General features: G+C 36.5%; 1 protein-coding gene across 50 annotated transcripts in view; it reads left to right on the top strand.

Moving 5' to 3' along the window:
- The window catches only part of SNAP91 (synaptosome associated protein 91), a 139,984-nt gene that overhangs the window by 105,048 nt on the left and 15,954 nt on the right, over positions 1-18,982 (top strand). For 27 of the 50 annotated variants that reach the window (XM_069487543.1, XM_069487552.1, XM_069487527.1 and 24 more), the window contains 6 exons: positions 337-420; positions 1,703-1,786; positions 9,416-9,550; positions 11,531-11,680; positions 15,652-15,682; positions 16,566-16,677. In XM_069487543.1, the coding sequence (XP_069343644.1) occupies positions 337-420; positions 1,703-1,786; positions 9,416-9,550; positions 11,531-11,680; positions 15,652-15,682; positions 16,566-16,677 (596 nt within the window). The remainder of the gene's footprint in view (positions 1-336; positions 421-1,702; positions 1,787-9,415; positions 9,551-11,530; positions 11,681-15,651; positions 15,683-16,565; positions 16,678-18,982) is intronic. The other 23 variants (XM_069487537.1, XM_069487535.1, XM_069487561.1 and 20 more) reach the window with 5 other exon arrangements.

Raw genomic sequence — 18,982 nt, 5'->3', positions numbered from 1 at the left:
GTCTTGAGTTCTTTTAAACTCAAAATTTATTTTGAAAAAAAATCTTATTCTTTGGCCCATCACCAACCGATGAGGGTTAATATTTCAAATCTAAGGCTGATGAAGAGAGAAAACTTTTTTTCATACTAAAACTTCTGACCTCAAGGAGTCAAATTTTATTTTGTTCCGTAAAGCATATATTTAAAAATCCATTTGCTTTTCCTTAACTGTTAAGAGTGTCTATGGTCTCCCTGCCTGGAGTTAACCATGAAATCTCAAGATGCCATTTGTCAAGGCTTAAGGTTTTATTTCCCTCCGGGTGACACGCACTCTTTCCTGTTCTGTGCTTCACTGCAGTGGATACATTTGCAGCACCATCTCCTGCAACCACTGCCTCTCCAGCAAAGGTGGATTCTTCAGGTGTGATAGACCTTTTTGGGGGTGCGTATCTCTCCTCCTTCAACACTTAAGGAATCTTTTTTTTTCCTTCAGAATCATTTTTAGATATTCCATTTCATTCTGTTTCATCATTTTTTCTTTCAACTATGTGAAGTTATTTCCATCTCTTAAAAGTGAACTTAAGTTTTTAAGATCTTTTTCATTTCTTTGCCATCACTTTCATCTTCATCAGTTCATCATAATTTTCAGTGCATGACCTAACCAAACTAGATAATTTTTCATTTGAAGTCTTTATGTTTTCCACTTTTTGTTCATCCTAATATAGAATCACCTGATTGGAACTTCCTTCTACTGTTCTTCCTTGGTGATCTGGATCTGGGCTAAATCAACATTTCTAAGTTCTCAAAAGCAATATAAACATGAACTAGATAACTTAGAATTGAAACAAATAAGCCAGCTAAAACTGAGAGCATAAGCTCTAGATGTTGTACGCTGTTCTGTAGGGTTTATTGATGTTGAGTTTAATGTTTTAAAATCCTTCCAGAGAATCAGAAAGATTGGAAAATGTGTTGCTGATTTAAATGTATTCTCCTCTTCCTTTATATATTATCTGAAGGCAGAGAGATGTACTGTATTAATTTGAACTACTCATTTAGATTAAACATCTAAAGTTTCTGTTAGCAGTAAATTTATAGAAAAAAGGTCTGAAGTGATTTCTTCATGAATACCCATAGGTGTACATATAGCTCTGGGCTAAAATACCATCCTTAGAAAGTTCAGTCCACATTGAGTACCTGCTGTACATTGAAGCATCATGGTATACACCATGATGGATACATGAAGGGTGCAAAGATTTCACAGTCTCTGACACTAGGGGGCTCAAAACTTGTGTCAAACAAACACTGAACCTTGATATATAAGTACAAGTAATGTTGCTGCTGCTGGAATTAAATTTATGAAATTTTATAAAAGTTCAATAGAATTCTAATGGAACAATTCTATTTTATTACCTTTAGGTAAAAATTTTAAAACCTTGATCAACTATTTTGATAGATGACAGGATTTAGTCCAAAAGTTTTATTTTTTAAAAAAAAAAAGGAATTATCTTAATCTTACAAAAAGGTGTTAATTCTTCGATATCTTAGAACTCTTTTTGAGAGAATAAACTGGTCAGAACATAATTTAGTTCACTCAGTCATTTCACAAACCCACAGGAGACGAGCTCACTGTACAGTGTCATGCCTATGCATTTCTCTGTGTAGTACTTAAATTACTTACTGTTTACACTCTCTTACTTTTCTGCTGCATAATGGATAATGGATAGATGCATTTGGAAGTAGTGCTTCTGAACCCCAACCTGCATCTCAGGCTGCTTCTAGCTCATCAGCATCGGCAGACCTCCTAGCTGGTAATTAATTAAATAAATAAAACGGTGTTTTGTAGAAGCTAAGTTTGGATATATCTTTGTAAGTAACAGATATTACATAAATTGCAGGGTGCATGTTTTTCCTTTCAAGACATAAAATTGAAAAGACATTGTATAATAGAAGTTTGATTATTTCCCAGGATTTTATGCTATTAGTCTCAAAAATCACAAATATGAGCCACCCGTGTGGCTTCTTGGAAGCTCCTAATCTGCCTGACTTTTAGTCAGCATGTTTCTTTTTGTTTATTAAAAAGGTAACATGCTTATGTAGCAATTTTTATCTTGTAATGTCTATGCCCATCTTTTTTTTTTTTTTAAAGAATTTGTGGAAAAATGTACCATGATGTTTCACAATTGGTTTTGTAATATATGAATCACTCTAGGAAAAATTATTACAGATTCCTACCATGGGGTCAAAGCTGCTATTACATACGCCACTTTTTTAAGCAAGCTGACCCTTTTTTCTGTATGAAAACTCATGGAGTGTTCCCAGTTCAACAGGGCCATCATGTGGAGTAGATTGGTACAATGTGCCTAGGATTATTGCTTACTGCCAGGATAGTATAGATAGAATTAAAGGAAAGAGTTCAAGGACTCTACGACTGTAAAAGCCAAAGTATTGGTCTTCCTTGGGGGCAAGATAAAGTATGCTTAATGATAGCTTGACCTAGAAATTATTGCTTTTATAAGCAAGGCATTTGCCAGTTGCAAGACCACAGTAGTAAGTGTAGGTTCAGATTATCAAACTCACCGGTGCTCTTGGTTTATCTCACTTTGATTTTAACTTAGAAGGGTACATAACAGGAAGCACAACAGTAGTATTACAGAGATCTCAGACACTCCAATGCAGCTTCCAGGGTCCCTCTGCAGTTGCCACAAGGGACGCATTTTTGTCCTAAGGTTGGCAAGGAACTGATAAGGGAAGCCACCACGTCTGGAGTCTCTCAGCTAACATACCCTGCAAGCCACATAGCTCTTGATAGGGGAAGTGACTCGTTCCCATGTTTAGTGTGGCTGCACTCATAAATTATGTTATGCAATGAACAGTGCTGACACCGTATACAGCAGGCTAAGCAGCGTTCATTTTTGGACTAGTAATGAATAATGGCAATTCTTTCAGGACCCTCATCAACCTTCAGAGTTGTAGGAAATTTGGCTTGAGGTCAAATCCTTCCCCAAGAAGCTGGAGGGCAGTCACAGCCCTGCTCTTAACCTTTCTTCCGTCAGTAATTCGGACTGGTTATTTAACAGTCATTCCGGACTGGTTATTTAACAGTCATTCCCTGGAGCAGTAATACTTTAGTGGCTTTCCCATTCTCCCCAAACTACCTTGATCAAACATGACACTCTCATGTGCTAAATCCATCATGCCAGTGACTGCCAGCTGGTATTTTCCTGAATGATGAAGAAGCAGGGCCCCACCATGATGTTGCTGCAGACTTTGAAAGCTGCAAATCTGATAAGGGGCAGCGTACTTAACTCAAATCACAGCTGGTTACTTGGGGAAAAAATACTAGCTTGCCTGGCTTTTCTCCTGGCCTGGATATTCTTCATAGAAGCTTGCAATTGGCCACAGAAACTTTCAAGCTCTTACTAAACGAATAAACTTAATTCAAACTTTCAAGCTTCAGCAATAAAATTTTAACATGCCACAGAAATAGCATGGTTTTAAATGGCTATTTGGGGGGAACATGACCTTGTTAATTTTTAAATGAGATTACTGATTACAAAGCGTTTGCTTTGAAGTTATAAGTAAGGTTGAAATGGCACATGAAATCCAATGTTCTGACTTTTTGCGTAATTCTAAGAAGGCTTTCTTTCCTCCTGGGTATCCCTTCACCTGCCACAGATTGCAAAGAGAGTTTTGACGCCTACCAGACAGGAGCTTGGCAGAGTAGTCAGCCACTGTTGACCACTTCCAGTGCTGCAAAGCCACATTTTCTACTTCAGCGTCCTCTGTCCACTGTGGTCTCTCTGTGTTCTCCAGGGTTAGAGATATTTTGAGATACTGTGTTTCCAAAAGAGCCCAGGACGGTAGAAACTGGAGCAGAGAGGCCAGTCAAAGCCTGTGGGAAAAGAGAATGTTCCATCCAATTCCAAGTCAAAGGTTAATGACAGAGCGAAGAGATTTGATCCGAGGGGAGAGGATAGGATCTAAAACACATCTGGGATGAGAGGTACCTAAGCCTCAACTGCACAACTTGATATACAGACAGGTCCAGCAGGGGAAGTGTACAAAAAAGTGAAGATTAGGTCACGCACCAAAAATAAGCTTAAATTATTCAACTGTGTTGCCCATTCTGAAATCCTAGTAAAATGGTGTGGAAAAGAGGAGAAATCAGTGGTATAAGTAACAATGTCATTTACATAGGTCTTATTTACTATGCACTTTCCATTTCTACTGCATCATGTGACTCTTCCGGTGGTGTGTATTGTATATACTTTCTTATTTCTCTGGTATTTTTCTATTCAAATAAGTTAATATTTAATGTAAATAGGTATAGATGGGTTTTAATGTCTAGTTTGCTTCCAGAACAATTCATGTAACTTAATTAAAGCATATGTGAATGTCTGATTTACTTGGCACGAGGCAAACTAACTCTCCTTTCACCTTACGGCCTGATGTAAGGAATTTTAAATTACTTTTAATTCCTGGAGGTCTTTATTTTGGGGGCCAGCTTTTCATACTTCCCTCTGTTTTGCTTATAGAAAAACATTTCTGATATCTGTTCAAGTACCAAAGCATCAGGAAGTCCTGTTCTCACTAAAGAACATCATGGAATATTAATATAATTCTATCCTGTGGACTAGGAGCAAATTTCCTAGCCCCGCTCAAAAAAAGAATTTAAAACCCTGCTAATATACACAATATAAAATCACAGTCACATTCACATATGTAATTTAGTTGATAGCTATCTGAGTTTTCACATCACCCATACATTTGTGTTTAATGTGTATCATTTGGGACACTGTGTATGGTAATTTGCAGTGAATGCTTATGTCTGTGTTTATGTGGGGAAGGATCAGCTAAGTCCACAGTCTATTGAAATAAAGAGGAACATTTTTTTAAGTTTTTATTTTAAAAAGTTAAATGAGCCTAAGCACAGATAATAAGCCCACAAATGTGATGAGGGTCAAAGTAGGAATTAGAACCAAAAAAAAAAAAAAAAAAAAGAAGAATTCTCTATAATCTTGTATTATTGACTGTTAGTAATAAAACTATTTTGTGAAAGAATAAAAAAGAAAAATAATACACAGGCACTGTCAGGGAGGATTAGATGTCCAAAAGAAACCTTGATCATTGGACTGAAGACTTTTACCCCATGCTAAGATTAAATCTTTTTTTTTTAGGAAATGCATTTACATGTAAATCATAAGGGTAATGCAACAAATATATGGTATAATTAAATATTAAAGTGGTTTTTAGAGATTTTTAAACCAAAAATTAAGAACCATCTTAAAATTGAGGAGAAAGCTTTATCAAAAATTGCTATGCATTTTAAAACCAGAAAACAAAGACTAAATGGATAGTCTCTTAAGAATAGATGTATCTGTCATAAAAACTGGTTATTCTTCTTTATTCAAATTCAGTTATAGAACTGTCAGAGAATACCAATTTCAGAACTGAACTATACTTGAAGTATCATCGTAATCTTCTTCTACCCTTTCAGTAAAAATTTCAAGTTGTTTGACACACCCAGTATAGTGAAAGGAGAGAAAATTCTGGAGAAGGCAACTGTTGTGGCCAATGAAGACCGATGAAAAGAATAATTCTCAAAGTAATGAAAGAAAGTGAGAAAGGAGGAAGGGAAGAAGGGGAAGGGAGAATAGGTTAATATAACAACAACAAAAAAAGAATAATTCTCTTCAAGCCATTGAAATTACTGGTAAGATACAGACATTATCCATATCTCAGATGGAGTCTGGCTGAAAACTTGAAAGTTAAGTTTATAACTAATGAAATATTATTTCACACAGTGAAGAGTAAAGCTGTAAAACTCTGCTCAGGATATACTAACTGAAAAATATAGGTGTTTGAAAGATATAGACAGATTCTAGGATGAGAAAGGTAAAAATTGATTATTAAGGGAAGTTAAGTGTGTTGAAGGATATGCCTAACTTCTGAGGTTGACATCAAGCAGGACAACCATGTTCTTCCATGACACAATAGTGAGGTGACTACACCATAAATATGTACTAGTATAGAAGCGTGTTACATCCTGTCTTTAATTCCAAAGGTAGGGGACAATACTGGCCAGCCTTATGAAGCCCTTTGTAGTTTTGCATGTGTTCTCTTAGCCACATTACACAGATGACTTTTTAGCAGGATCACAGAAGTCCTTGAACTGACTTTAAAATACAAATGTGTTCAGTGTAGGATTAAAAACTATAATAACAACTTCCACTAACTGGGAAGGTCTACAGAGGATCAATTGATTCTATCATCCTGTGTGGGAGTGTCTTTGTCTATCAATAGGTTTAAAATTCCACTCTTCCAACCAAAGTGATAGAATGTGCTGTGTAGACTGTGGTTGTTGGTTTGAAATATCTGTATCAGTAGACTTCATTAAGTGTGTGGGCTGTTTCCCTTTAAAGAGATACATTCATAAGACTGGCCATCTGTGATAAAAGGCAGTGTGTCTGCAGATGGTTGAGTATGTGAAGATAGTTGGCTCTTCATAGTATAGGACAGTTCAGATATGACTACAGGCCATCCTGAAGCCTGCTGATTATTACCTTATTTCCAATTCCATTCCATAGAATACCTGTCTTAATATAAAACAGAACTATATAGAAAGATTAGTGGTTTGGGTTTTTCTATTAACTCTATTTTCCGGGGCTCTAAAACTTTTCAGTTACTTAACAGGAGGAGTTCCCCAAACTCTTCATTAATATCTATAATTTTCCTGTTCTTCATTTAGAGTATAACAATTGATTTTTTAAGATAATCAGTTGGTCATTTTATATCACCTAATAAGCTGTTTAATTCTAGGTTTCTGCGGGCACCTACTTCATAAGAACTGAATATAATAGAAAAAAGCCATCCTGCCAGGTCCCTTTCAAATTTAAAATACGTAGGAAGGATACAACTCCAGTGTTATTTCTGGATGTGGAAAAGAGGCCTTTTAGTACAGCGGGGAAGAGCCCAGGCTTTGGAGAACTCCTGTGTGGAATCCTCGATCTGCCATTTGCTATCCTGTGATCTTGAGCAAATTATTTAACATCCCTGACCTCAGTTGAACCTTATGCAATTGTTGTGAGGATTAAATAAGCTAATGTGTTTTTTAGGTTGAACCATATAAAATTGCTATTTTCATAGGACCAAAATGGTCAAATACCAGCAATTTGTGTGATTCATATGGTTCAACCTAAAAAAGAAAGCTTGGAACAGTGCCTGGCACTTGGTGAGTCCCATGCCAGTGTTGGCTTTACCTTTCACTTTCACCCATGGGTGTGATTTTACCATAAAGTAAAACAGTGGCACTAAGTAGAGGGCCTGGGTAAATGCACACGTTTTCCTCTTTTTACTGAATCCTGGCTGGGTGTGTTAACTTCTCTTTAAGTCACTTCTACTAGCCATGGAATGGAAGGATTGAATCAGGTGATCCTAAGGCCCTTTCCAACAGTAATATGCTAGGATTCTAAAATAAATTGTCCTTTCCTCAGCCAAGTTTTAAGAAACTGGGAGTCAAGTACAGTTGTCTCCACATTCACCTGTGTCAAAGAGAACCATACACCATAGAACAATTGTCTCAGTTAACCACAGCCGTATTTCGACTTGAGATGTGGGGATAATGTTTCAAAAAAAATCAATATGAACACAGCCATCGATGTCCAAAGGGTCACATCTACAAAAATAAGTACTTTTAGCACATTTTTGTTTCATGATGATATTCATTTTTACCCATCTGGAGAATGTATTTTCTTCAGTAAAGAAAGTTACATGATGCTTATATCATTCGAATACTAAATTCGCTTAAAGTAACCATCATGAACTATGAAGATCATCTTCTAATAAATAGCAGGCAGTTTTTCCGCACATATGCAAGGAAAGCCTAAACACATGTCACTGTTAATTTCCAGGAATAGCCATGACTTGAACAATATTGCCACCTGCTTTAGAAAATAGTAACTGGAGAATTTTAGTCAAATTATTTTCAAAATTATAGATTGGTCTTACAGAATGTAAACTTAAGGATGTTTTTGCAGTGTTTTTTGTTTTTGCAAGCAGTTTGTGAAGAAGAGACCATATGGCTAAAGTTGAAAGGAATATATGCCCAAACTATGTATAAGAAAGACTTCCAGTAGTAGTAAATTCTTTTATGATAGGCCACCATCTGGTGTCTTAAGAAATTGCTTCCTTCACAGGTTGTACAGAAGCAGTACAGAGTGACCTCCACTTCTGTTTCTCTGTGTTCATTTGGAGAAATTATTTGCTTCCTGTCTTCAAAGAATAATATTTAATTTGAGGTTTGATTACTTTACAGTAGTCTTTGATTTCTCCTCACCTTTTATGTTCAAAAGTGTCCTTCGTTCAATAAACATTAATTCAGTGTTTTTAGGCACCATGCTAGATATTAGGGGAAAAAAAACAAGAAAAGAAGATACAATTCCTGACCCCAAGAAGCCATCCGATGGGTTGGAGTGGGGGGTACAGGGATACAGACATGATGGGAATAGGATGGGGCTTCTGCCTGCCAGGTGCGCGGACACGTGGTGTGTACGTGGGAGTGTGGGTGAGGAGTTGAAGTTGGTAGCAGTGGGGAGCGGTATAAGGGCAAGAAAGTTCTCCCAGAGCAGGCATCTGACACTCTGCATGTGGCGGGTTACAGCCACAGCCTAGTGTGCAGGGATGGGGAGGACCAGTGGGCAGAGACAGAAGGACCTGGTCGCTATATGAAGGAATTCACATTACATGAATTTGAAAGTTATGTAGCGCCATAAAAGATTTCAAAGAAGTAACTTAGTCGACATTTTCCACTCAGAAAGATTGCTCTGGCTGCACTGCAGAAACTAGATTGGAGGAAGTCAAGACTAAAGACAAGATGTCTCCCTTCCCTGTGACTATTTAGGAATCCTGAGAGCAGTGTTGGGGGCGTGCACTGGTGGTACCAGCAGTGAGGCTAGAACATGTATAAAAGTCATTAAGGAGGACTTGATGCACATTTTTCTGATTTGTATTTTATTATAATACTAAGCCAACTAAAAGTTTCGCAACTAAACATTTTCTAATACCTGGTATTATGATTTGAAAAAACATAAAATTCAATGTAATGAAGATAATTATATGAATTTTAACCCTAGTGATACTTTCTGTGCTTTATGTACTTCATGGTAATAATAGATTTGGTTGCCACAGGTTCTCTTAATAAGGGCATATATTCTTCTGTGCTATTTTGTTTCTAATTAAATTAAAGCTCTCATTAATACATGACACGTATCAAGATATTGTACTTTAAAAAAGAACTTTTCTGGTTTCATTGACTGCTAATCTACCTTCACTTGATTTCTTTTTGGTTTTCCATAACTTTTACTAACTTTGTTTTTATAACCTTTACCCACCTTTAGTTTTTTCTGCTTATATTTTTCTGAACCTTTTTTTTTTTTCAGGATTTGGGGGTTCTTTCATGGCCCCTTCTCCATCACCAGTGACTCCAGCTCAGAATAACCTGCTACAGCCCAACTTTGAGGCAGCTTTTGGAACAACGCCTTCAACTTCTAGCAGCAGCTCCTTTGATCCATCAGGTGAGGCAGTGACTTTCAAACATTCTTTTCATTTGTCTTGATAATAATATATACCGCCTAAGGTTAGTATGTTACCAGGAAATTTACAGCAAGCAGATATTGAGTGATAACCTGGTTTTCAAAACTTCCATAACATCTCTCATTCTGTAACTTAATAAAGATTTCCAATACACTCTGGCAGCTTTAAGAATAACCTACAATCTTTTCTGTGTTTCTGTTTTTGATTTTTAGCGGAAATCTTGCTTAACACGTACACCATCTATTTGCATGAGCTCACATACACGTGGTTTAGAGAGGTTAAGGAAAAACAAATGCTTTGTACTAAATCTTTGCATAGTGTCTGAATATGTGAACACTCCCAATGCTGTTGCTTACACCCTCTGAAGCCTGCATGGCCCTCAGTTTTATGAAATTGAGACACAGATGGTATTCTTTGCCTGCCTTTAACCTTTCATCACTGCTGTCATTTTGTTTGTATTCTCTTCCATTCTGTTCTTCCCATGCTGGGTCCTTACTACAAATTTTCAATTGGTGAGTTTTTGGCAATTAAATGTGTTTCAGAAACACCCTAAATATATCCCATGCCTGACAATTTGGTTGCTTCTATTGCCAGTGCCTAGTTGAATGCTGTCCTTTTTCGCTTTAGAATTATTGTATAGTAGTGTTTATGGTAGATATGCATAGTTTTTTGATAAAACAACCACAAAGTTTTTGACATAGATATTAGAAATATCTTATGGAAATACTATGAGTCTGCGTTTCGAGTGATCTTTTTGCATTTTAGAACTGAACAAATGGTGATTTGTCACAAAATGATCAGGAACCATCAAGGATGGCGTTTGATTCCTAATACTTAAAATAGTGTTTAACTTAAATATCCTCTTAAAGTTAGAACCAGAAGAGATTGCTGTAATGAGAGAGAAAAAAACATCAAAATTGTTACTTCTAAAATATTATCAACTGGCCAGGCACAGTAGCTCACAACTATACTCCCAGCACTTTAGGAGGCTGAGGAGGATCACTTGAGCCAGGAGTTCGAGACCAGCCTGGACAACATAGTGAGACCCTGTCTCTACAAAAAATAAAAATAAAAATAAATTAGCCAAGTGTGGTGGTATACATCTGTAGTCCTAACTACTCAGGAGGCTGGGGCAGGAGGATAACTGGAGCCCAGGAGTTCAAAATTACAGTAATCTATGATTACACCACTGTACTGCAACCAGGGTGACAGATGAAGATCCTGTCTCTAAAAAATAAAATAAAAATAAATAAAATATGATAAACTCTTTTTCAGATACTTATTTATTACTAGGTGCTGACCACTAGATCAGATTTTGTTTTGAGGCTAATTTCATAGGAAATTAGAAGATGCAATCTTCTTTTCTCATTGAAGAATTGTTTTAAAAGTAAGCATCTTAGGTTTTTGGAGTAAATCACTTAGGCTTTGCTATAAAGCCCTACCATTTTTAATAAAAAGTGTTTTAGTGATTGTTTTTAATAAAAGTAACAAAGACTACCACTTATTTGAGTGCCTATATAGAGCAAGCACTGTAAAAAAATATATATATATCATCTAATTTAATCTTCACAACAAAGCCATGTATTAGTGGTACTCTCCCCATTTACATATGAGAACACTAAAAAGTTCAGAGAGTAACTTTCTGAAAGCCACACAGCGAGTGAGGCAAGCAGGTGAATTGGAGCCCAATTCTGGCTGCAAAGTGTGTGTTCCTTCCTGTGCATTACACAGATGTTTTTTCCATCTTTGCTCATGTTCATTAGTATTTCCATACTTTTTGAGTAGAAATATGTAGACATGTTCTTCTTGGTGTTGTAGTCACAAAAAGTGTGAATTACATGCCTCCTTTTATAAGATTGTATATTCGTTTGTTTCCATAGTTTTTCAAAAGACAATTTCACTTTAATTCTGCATATGGTATTTTTTTCAATTATTCTGAACCTAGTCTATTTGATTTCCAGTGTTTGATGGTCTAGGTGATCTTTTGATGCCAACCATGGCACCAGCCGGGCAGCCTGCACCTGTCTCAATGGTACCACCCAGTCCCGCCATGGCAGCCAGCAAAGCCCTTGGGAGTGATCTTGATTCATCACTTGCCAGCTTAGTAGGCAGTGAGTAATCTAGTTTCCTTTAACTGAACCATGTGTGAACTGGTTTTTTTCTTCCTCACTATCTTCTCATATGTTTTGTTTCTGGATTCACTTATGGGTAAGTATATCAAGGAATAGATAGAAATACATGGTGCATTACCCAGTGCAGTTTCTTGGAAGACAAACAGCTGCTATGCCATTGTCTCATAAGCAACACCCAGGCGCTCGTTAGTCTAAATGACCAAGATATAACTAGGGAGCAAATACAAGTATGAAACCACGTGCGTTATATGTAATAAGGAATTAATTTTTCTGTTTCTTTGGAAATAAGAACATTGAGTAACTTACATTAAATTCAGTATACTTAATTTAGTTACATTAAATTCAGTATACAAATTTAGTATCTAAATGAGTTTCAGTCATTCATTTAACAAATATTGATGGAGTACTAAGCATTATTCCAGGCTCTAGAAATAAATGAGTGAACAAAACAGATAAAAATTTCTGTTGTTATGGAGCTTGGGAAGGGCGGAGACAAACTTTAAGATAAGTAAATTCTATAGTATGTTAGATCATAAGTTCCATGGGGGGAAAACAGAACAGACAAAGGGGAGTTGGGAGTGCTACAGGGTGAGAGAGTTAGAGTAAGCCTCACCGAGGAGGTAAAATTTGAGCCAAGATTTTGAAGGTAAAGGAATGATTATGTGGCTATATGAAAAACATTTGCAGGCAAATGAAATAAAGTGCAATGACATTAGGGGGAAGTTTGCCTGGCAGATTGAAGGAACATCAAGGACTGACTACTGGTTGGAGCTGAGTAAGTGAAGGAGAGAGTCCTAGGAGACGAGAGTAGCCATTATTATAAAGGTTGGCCTTTGTTTTTAACTCCAAATTTGATTTTTTTTATTAAGGTGAATGGGTCTGCCATTGCAGATATGTTTCATTATTTAAGGCAGTATCAAAAATTGAACACATCATTGATACAGACTTCTTTACCTATGCATTTTCCTATGGATGTACTTTTTGTTTCTCATTCATTACCTTTGGCCTGAGCAACCATGAAAATGCTTTTATGACACCCATGGAGAGGTTATTTACATATTTCCCCCTATTCTAAAATTTTATTTCACTGAATGATCCCTTTTTGTAGATACTATAATGTACTACCTAGATCCCCCTTCAGACATAAAGGACTCATACCTCCAGCCACCAACACACAGCCTTTAATTGTCAATCACCTTTAAGAATTATCTCAGCTTTAAAAAGCTAACCCACTAGAGCAATAGCCAAATAATTTTGAAAAAGAAGGAAAAATTTGGAGGACTGACATTTTCCAATTTCAGAACTTCTACAAAGCTACAGTAATCATGACAAATGGTACTGGCATAATGACAGACATATATAAACCAATAGAATAGAAAAAAAGCCCAGAAATAAATTCTCATGTATAAAGTCAAATGATTTTTGAGAAGGGTGCCAAGACCATTCAATAAGGTAAAAGACAGTCTTTTCAAAAATTGTTCTGGGATAACTAGATAGCCTCCTGGAAAAGTATGAAGTTGGACCCCTTCCTTATACCAAGAAAATTCATTCAAAACTGATCACAGAACGACATGAAAGAGCTAAAACTATAAAACTCTCAGAAGAAAATGTAGGAGTAAAGCTTCCTGAGCTTAGATCATGTAATGTTTGGTTTCTTAGATATAACACCAAAGTACAAGCAACAACAGAAAAAAAAATAGATAAGACTAAACACTTTAGTGCTATAGGTGATACCATTAAGAAAGTGAAAGAGCAAACCAAAGAATGGGAGAAAATATTTGCAAATAATTTAGCAGATAAGGCACTTGTACCCAGAATAAAGAACTCTTCCAACTCAATAATGAAAAGACAAATAATGTAATTTTAAAATGGGAAAGGATTTGAATAGACATTTCTCCAAAGAACATGTACATGTGGCCAATATGCACATGCAAAAAGGGTCACCATTAGTCATCAATGAAATGCAAATCAAACCCATATAATCTCCATCTCAGAGCCTTCTTCCCAGAGGACCTGGCTTGCAACAGAGGCCCAGGCCCTCAGCTTAGCAGTCCCATCTGCCACAGAAATGTGAGAAAGGATTTGTGTATACATCTAAAACATATTTCTACTTATTTTAAATTTTTTACATGAACAGGCATAAATATTTGGTTTAGCTTTTTAATTGTTTAATACACATAGATTTAATTTTTTGGTCAAATCAAAAAATAAGTTTAAAAAGTGAAGTTTTTTGTCTTTTAAAAACAAGAAAATGACTAAAATTATGGGTAATCATTTCTATATGGTGTTCAGTTAATATACACCTTATTCTATTTTGTAATATCAAGATTTAGTAAGAAATAAATATTAACATCAGCCTCTAACAGTGCAATCCCCAACCCCACAACCATGGTCTGGTAATGGTCTGTGGCCTGTTAGGAACTGGGCCGCACAGTAGGAGGTGAGCTGTGGGTGAGTGAAGCTTCATCTGTATTTACAGCCACTCCCCATCACCGGCATCACCACCTGAGCTCCACCTCCTGTCAGATCAGCCGCGGCATTAGATTCTTATAGGAGTGTGGACCCTACTGCAATCTGTGCATGCAAAGGATCTAGGTTGCTGCTTCTTATGAGAATCTAATGTCTGATGATCTGACTGGAGCTGAGGCAGTTCCCCCCCCACAATCTATGGAAAAACTGTCTTCCATGAAACCAATCCCTAGTGACAAAGTGGTTGGTGACCGCTGTTCTAACACATCAGTGCTGCAACTGATTAGGGCCTTTGTACTGGCTGTTCCCTCAGCCCGATTCCTCCCCCAGATCTGTGCTCAGCCTTGCCCAAGTCTCACCTTCTCCAGGAGGCCTTCCCCAAGCACCCCGTGTAATACTATCTGCCCCCACTCTCATCGTACCCCCATCCCCCTTACCCTGCTTTTCCTTTTCCTTTTTCCATAGGCTTTCTGTATGATAGCCTTCTATAACAGCAGTCTGTATAATTTACTTTTTTATTATTTTATTGTTTATCATGTCTCACACCATTAGAATAAAAGTTCCTCCAGGATAGGGATCTTTGATTATTTTCTTCCCTGGGATGTCCCAAGTGCCTAGGACAATGCCTGGCATATGTAGAGGCTCAATCAATATTTGCCGAAGTCATAAATGAATTGAGATTAGAGCAGAATGATTAAGTCAGCTGTGTCTGAGGTTTCCAAGACCACCCCCACATTCACGGGTTCACTAGGACTCATGGGACTCAGCACATCCGTGTGCTAAGATTTATTACAGCAGCATAATAGAGATATGCAGCTGGATCATAAGGGAAAAAGACAGAGTCTGGAAGAATCCACATGCAGACTTCCTGATGCTCTATCTTTCCCATGAGGAAAAGAACACACACTTCCTCCAGCAATGAAAATACAGCAACATGTGTGAAAATACAGCAACATGTTTCTGCCCAAAGATGCCCTTTAGAAACTCAGCACACAGGGTTTTTATTGGACACTGATCACATAGGCTCTCCGTGCTTGGCATGTATCAAAATTCCAGACTTGCAGAAGGAAAGCAGGTGTTCAGCATAAACCAGGTTGTTTGTACAGTTTAAGCACAGTGAGCTACCCTTATCACTTAGGGAAAGTTTATCTCAGTCGAGAACTGTTTACTAGCCAAGCTCCCAGACACCAGCATCACAGGCCTTTCTAAGACAGCAGCAGTCTCAAGCCTGCTATATTTACTCTTTTGTGGACACCATTTGGCCTTTAAATATCATCCTTATGTTTAACAAGAAGTAAAAGAAAATTTTAAATTTATGGATATGTTTCCTAATATAGTTTCTTTTTAATATAACTGAATGCAGTCATTCCCAAGCAAAATAAAGACTTTTTCTAGACCTCTGATTCTTTGATCTTTTAAAAGTCACATCATATAAGCTGAGTATAAAGGTTTAAATTCTTTTTTCTTTTATCCATTTATAGATCTTGGAATTTCTGGTACCACATCAAAAAAGTAAGTGTCTTGAAATTATTTGGTTTCCTTTTGACAATATATTTGTATTAATTTGAGACTATCCAACATTGTACTTATTGGAGTAGTTATTCATTCTCAAGCTAGGTAATTTCACAATTGGTTTTTATATTGTTTTGGACTTTTGTTATTGTTATTCTACTGGAACCTCCAAACTGTTACTTTGCAATGAAAAGGAATAATCTATTTCAATCTCCAAGATTGTCACTAAGTTATATCTAGAAATATTAGGAAGTTGTGGTTTGAATATTTTAATAGCTTTAAATTCTAGATTCATTACAATATTCCTAGATAATATTGATTTTTAAGAGTCTTTCATAGAGTATCAATTTTAAGGAAGGATAGTAAGAATGATAGACCAATGCCCCTTTTTTAAATGTATATTTTGTCATTAATATTGGGATACATTTTACAGTAGATGGTATCTTACAATCACTGTAAGGTAGATGTAGTCATAATATAGTTATGGGTGAAACCATCTGTTGAACCCTCTAAGATCCAGAAAGTGTCATCATCAATGCATCTTAAATTCAACAAAATATAGGTATACAGTATTTATGATAGATTTGTAATTTTTTATAGCAAATGAGGAATTCAGTTGAATTTTCTGGCATATTTTTCTACTAGAGGTGATAGGAAATACCTATTATTGAGGTGCAGACTCTAAATTATTTTTTTCGAATGCTTTTAAGCTTCCTTAGGTACAACATGGTAAGACTCCTCTGTAAGTTTCTTTATTACTGTACCACTTGACTCAAACAAACTGCTTCTAAACCTAAATAAAAGAATCCAAAGAGCCCCACATCATTTTGTTTCTGATTTGTGTTTTTTTATTTATTTGCTTGTTTTGAATGTTTGATTTTAGGGGAGATCTTCAATGGAATGCTGGAGAGAAAAAGTTGACTGGTGGAGCCAACTGGCAGCCAAAAGTAGCTCCCGCAACATGGGCAGCAGGTGTCCCATCAAGTGCACCTTTGGTACGTAGCAGTCAGAGGCCAGGGCAGTACTGGCAGTTTGCCAATTTCCAATTGTATAGGGCAGGGTGCATTTTGGGGTTTTTGTTTTGTTTTGTTTTGTTTTTGTTTTCTTTGAGACAGAGTCTCAGTCTGTTGCCCAGGCTAGAGTGCCGTGGCATCAGCCTAGCTCACAGCAACCTCAAACTCCTGGGCTCAAGCAATCCTCCTGCCTCAGCCTCCCGAGTAACTGGGACTACAGACATGTGCCATCATGCCCAGCTAATTTTTTCTATATATATTTTCAGTTGTCCAGAGAATTTCTTTCTATTTTTAGTAGAGATGAGGGTCTCGCTCTTGCTCAGGCTGGTCTCGAACTCCTGACCTTGAGCGATCCTCCTGCCTCAGCCTCCCAGAGTGCTAGGATTACAGGCGTGAGCCACCGCGCCCGGCCAAATTTTCTTAACTTTGTTACTGTACTTTTTCATCAACACTAAAGAAATATAAGCAAGATGCAAAATTTACCAAAATGCAAATTCCATTGACTTTATATTTATAATAATAAAGTTTATGACCCATTTTTTTATTTTAAATATTTTGAAATAATGTTTATGCTCCTTCTTTGTATGTAAAACTATGGGAATGATTTTTTTAAAAGTATTTCATATCATTGACCATTATGCATTTTGTCATGTTTCTTGCCCAAATTTCCCGATTGTCTTAATAAGTAATGAAAATTTTTTTTCTTACCAGAAAGATTGGGCAGTTTTCTATTGTGTAAGTGAAATTTCATTTTTAAAACTCTACTACTTCTGCTCACCATTTTAAAAATTGAAACTACTAACACCCATATTTTCTATAATGTTTAAGTAGGTTCCATTTTAGTATTTTAAATTTCTATTAATATATTAATACTGTCATTCACTCTGGGAAAGAACATATCGCTGAAAATAAAGACTAATTATTGCTTTGTGAAATTTGCCAGCACAAAAAAGAATGTGTTTCCAGGAAAGCAAGATGTACTATTTTTCTATATATGCCCCATATTTAGTAAAACTAGGCTAGTCCCTGTTTCCCAAGCTCACTGGCAGTTTCCGCCTTTGCTTACCACCTCCACCTGTCTAAGCCATACTCATCTCTAAGGCTCTGTTGATACCATCCTTTCCTTTTTGCCTGAATTAATTCCTAACCATCCTTCACCACTCTCATCCAAACAAACATGCATGGAAGTAAATTAATATGAGTTTGAACAAAAACCTTTTAGAAAGACTCCATTAAAAATATTGTGTTCCAAAAATTAAACACCTGGGTTTTGGAATTGAGCACACATTTTCTTTCAGTTTTATAAATAGTCATTTTCTTATATATAAACAGTTTTATAAATAGTATAATAAGTTCAAACCAGTCTTTAAAATGGCCTTTTAAATCCAGAATTTGCCACTAAGCAATGCTAAAAGTATTAATTAAATTACAATTTATATATAGTTTCTACAGGAAAATACATTCTGTGCTCAGACCTGGGTTCTCAAAACCCGTTTCCTTTGGTACCCCCACTCTCTCCACACTTTGTGGTGTTTGTAAGAGAGTAGGAAATCTATGTTCTTATGTCCTCTGCCTTTGGTGAGTTCACAGTCTAAAAGAATTTAGATTTAAGAACTGGTTTCTAACAGATAACCATGAGAAAATTACCTATTGTATCTAGGTATTTATCTCTATGAATCTTTGTATGCATTATTTTAAAACAGTACTTGAGGATAGTTTTTGCCTTTAGCTATAAATTAAAGAGTTTTATTTTAATTTTTACAAAGGATATTTAGTATAAAGCTATGAATCTCTCTTAAACTGACATATGCGTAAGATGACCGAAACATTTATTTCCAAACCAGGGCTGTTTGAGGGTCAAAGGGACTATAATTATCACCCAGGGCCCCAAGCATTTACTCATGCCTGGTGGCGCAGACGCTGAGATGAGACCGCAAGCAGGTAGCACTCTGGCCTGGGGGCTGCACTCTATTCTTAGGTATGGAATCATTTGAGAGCCTCTGTTTATTGAAAGGGATTCAATAAAGGTAAATAAAATCCCTAAAGACAGAAAAAAACTTCTTTACAACTGATCTTCTAAGTCTATTCATACCAGGTAATGACGTTAAATCTCACAATGTATATTATCATTAGCAAAGGAGGGGAATTACTTTTCCTATTCTCTTCTGTGCAAAATTAGGGAGGCCTTATGTGCTGCTTTGAGGAGTTTATACTTTAGTGGTGTTGCGCTTAGCAGCAGGGTAAAATTTATTTTTTCACAGGGTGTTGTCAGAACCATCACTAGAAT

This window comes from Eulemur rufifrons, chromosome 15 (assembly GCF_041146395.1).
Source record: "Eulemur rufifrons isolate Redbay chromosome 15, OSU_ERuf_1, whole genome shotgun sequence".
Lineage (NCBI taxonomy): Eukaryota > Metazoa > Chordata > Mammalia > Primates > Lemuridae > Eulemur > Eulemur rufifrons.
The sequence above is the reverse complement of the archived record's forward strand: the minus strand, read 5'-3'. Positions and strand labels throughout refer to the sequence as shown.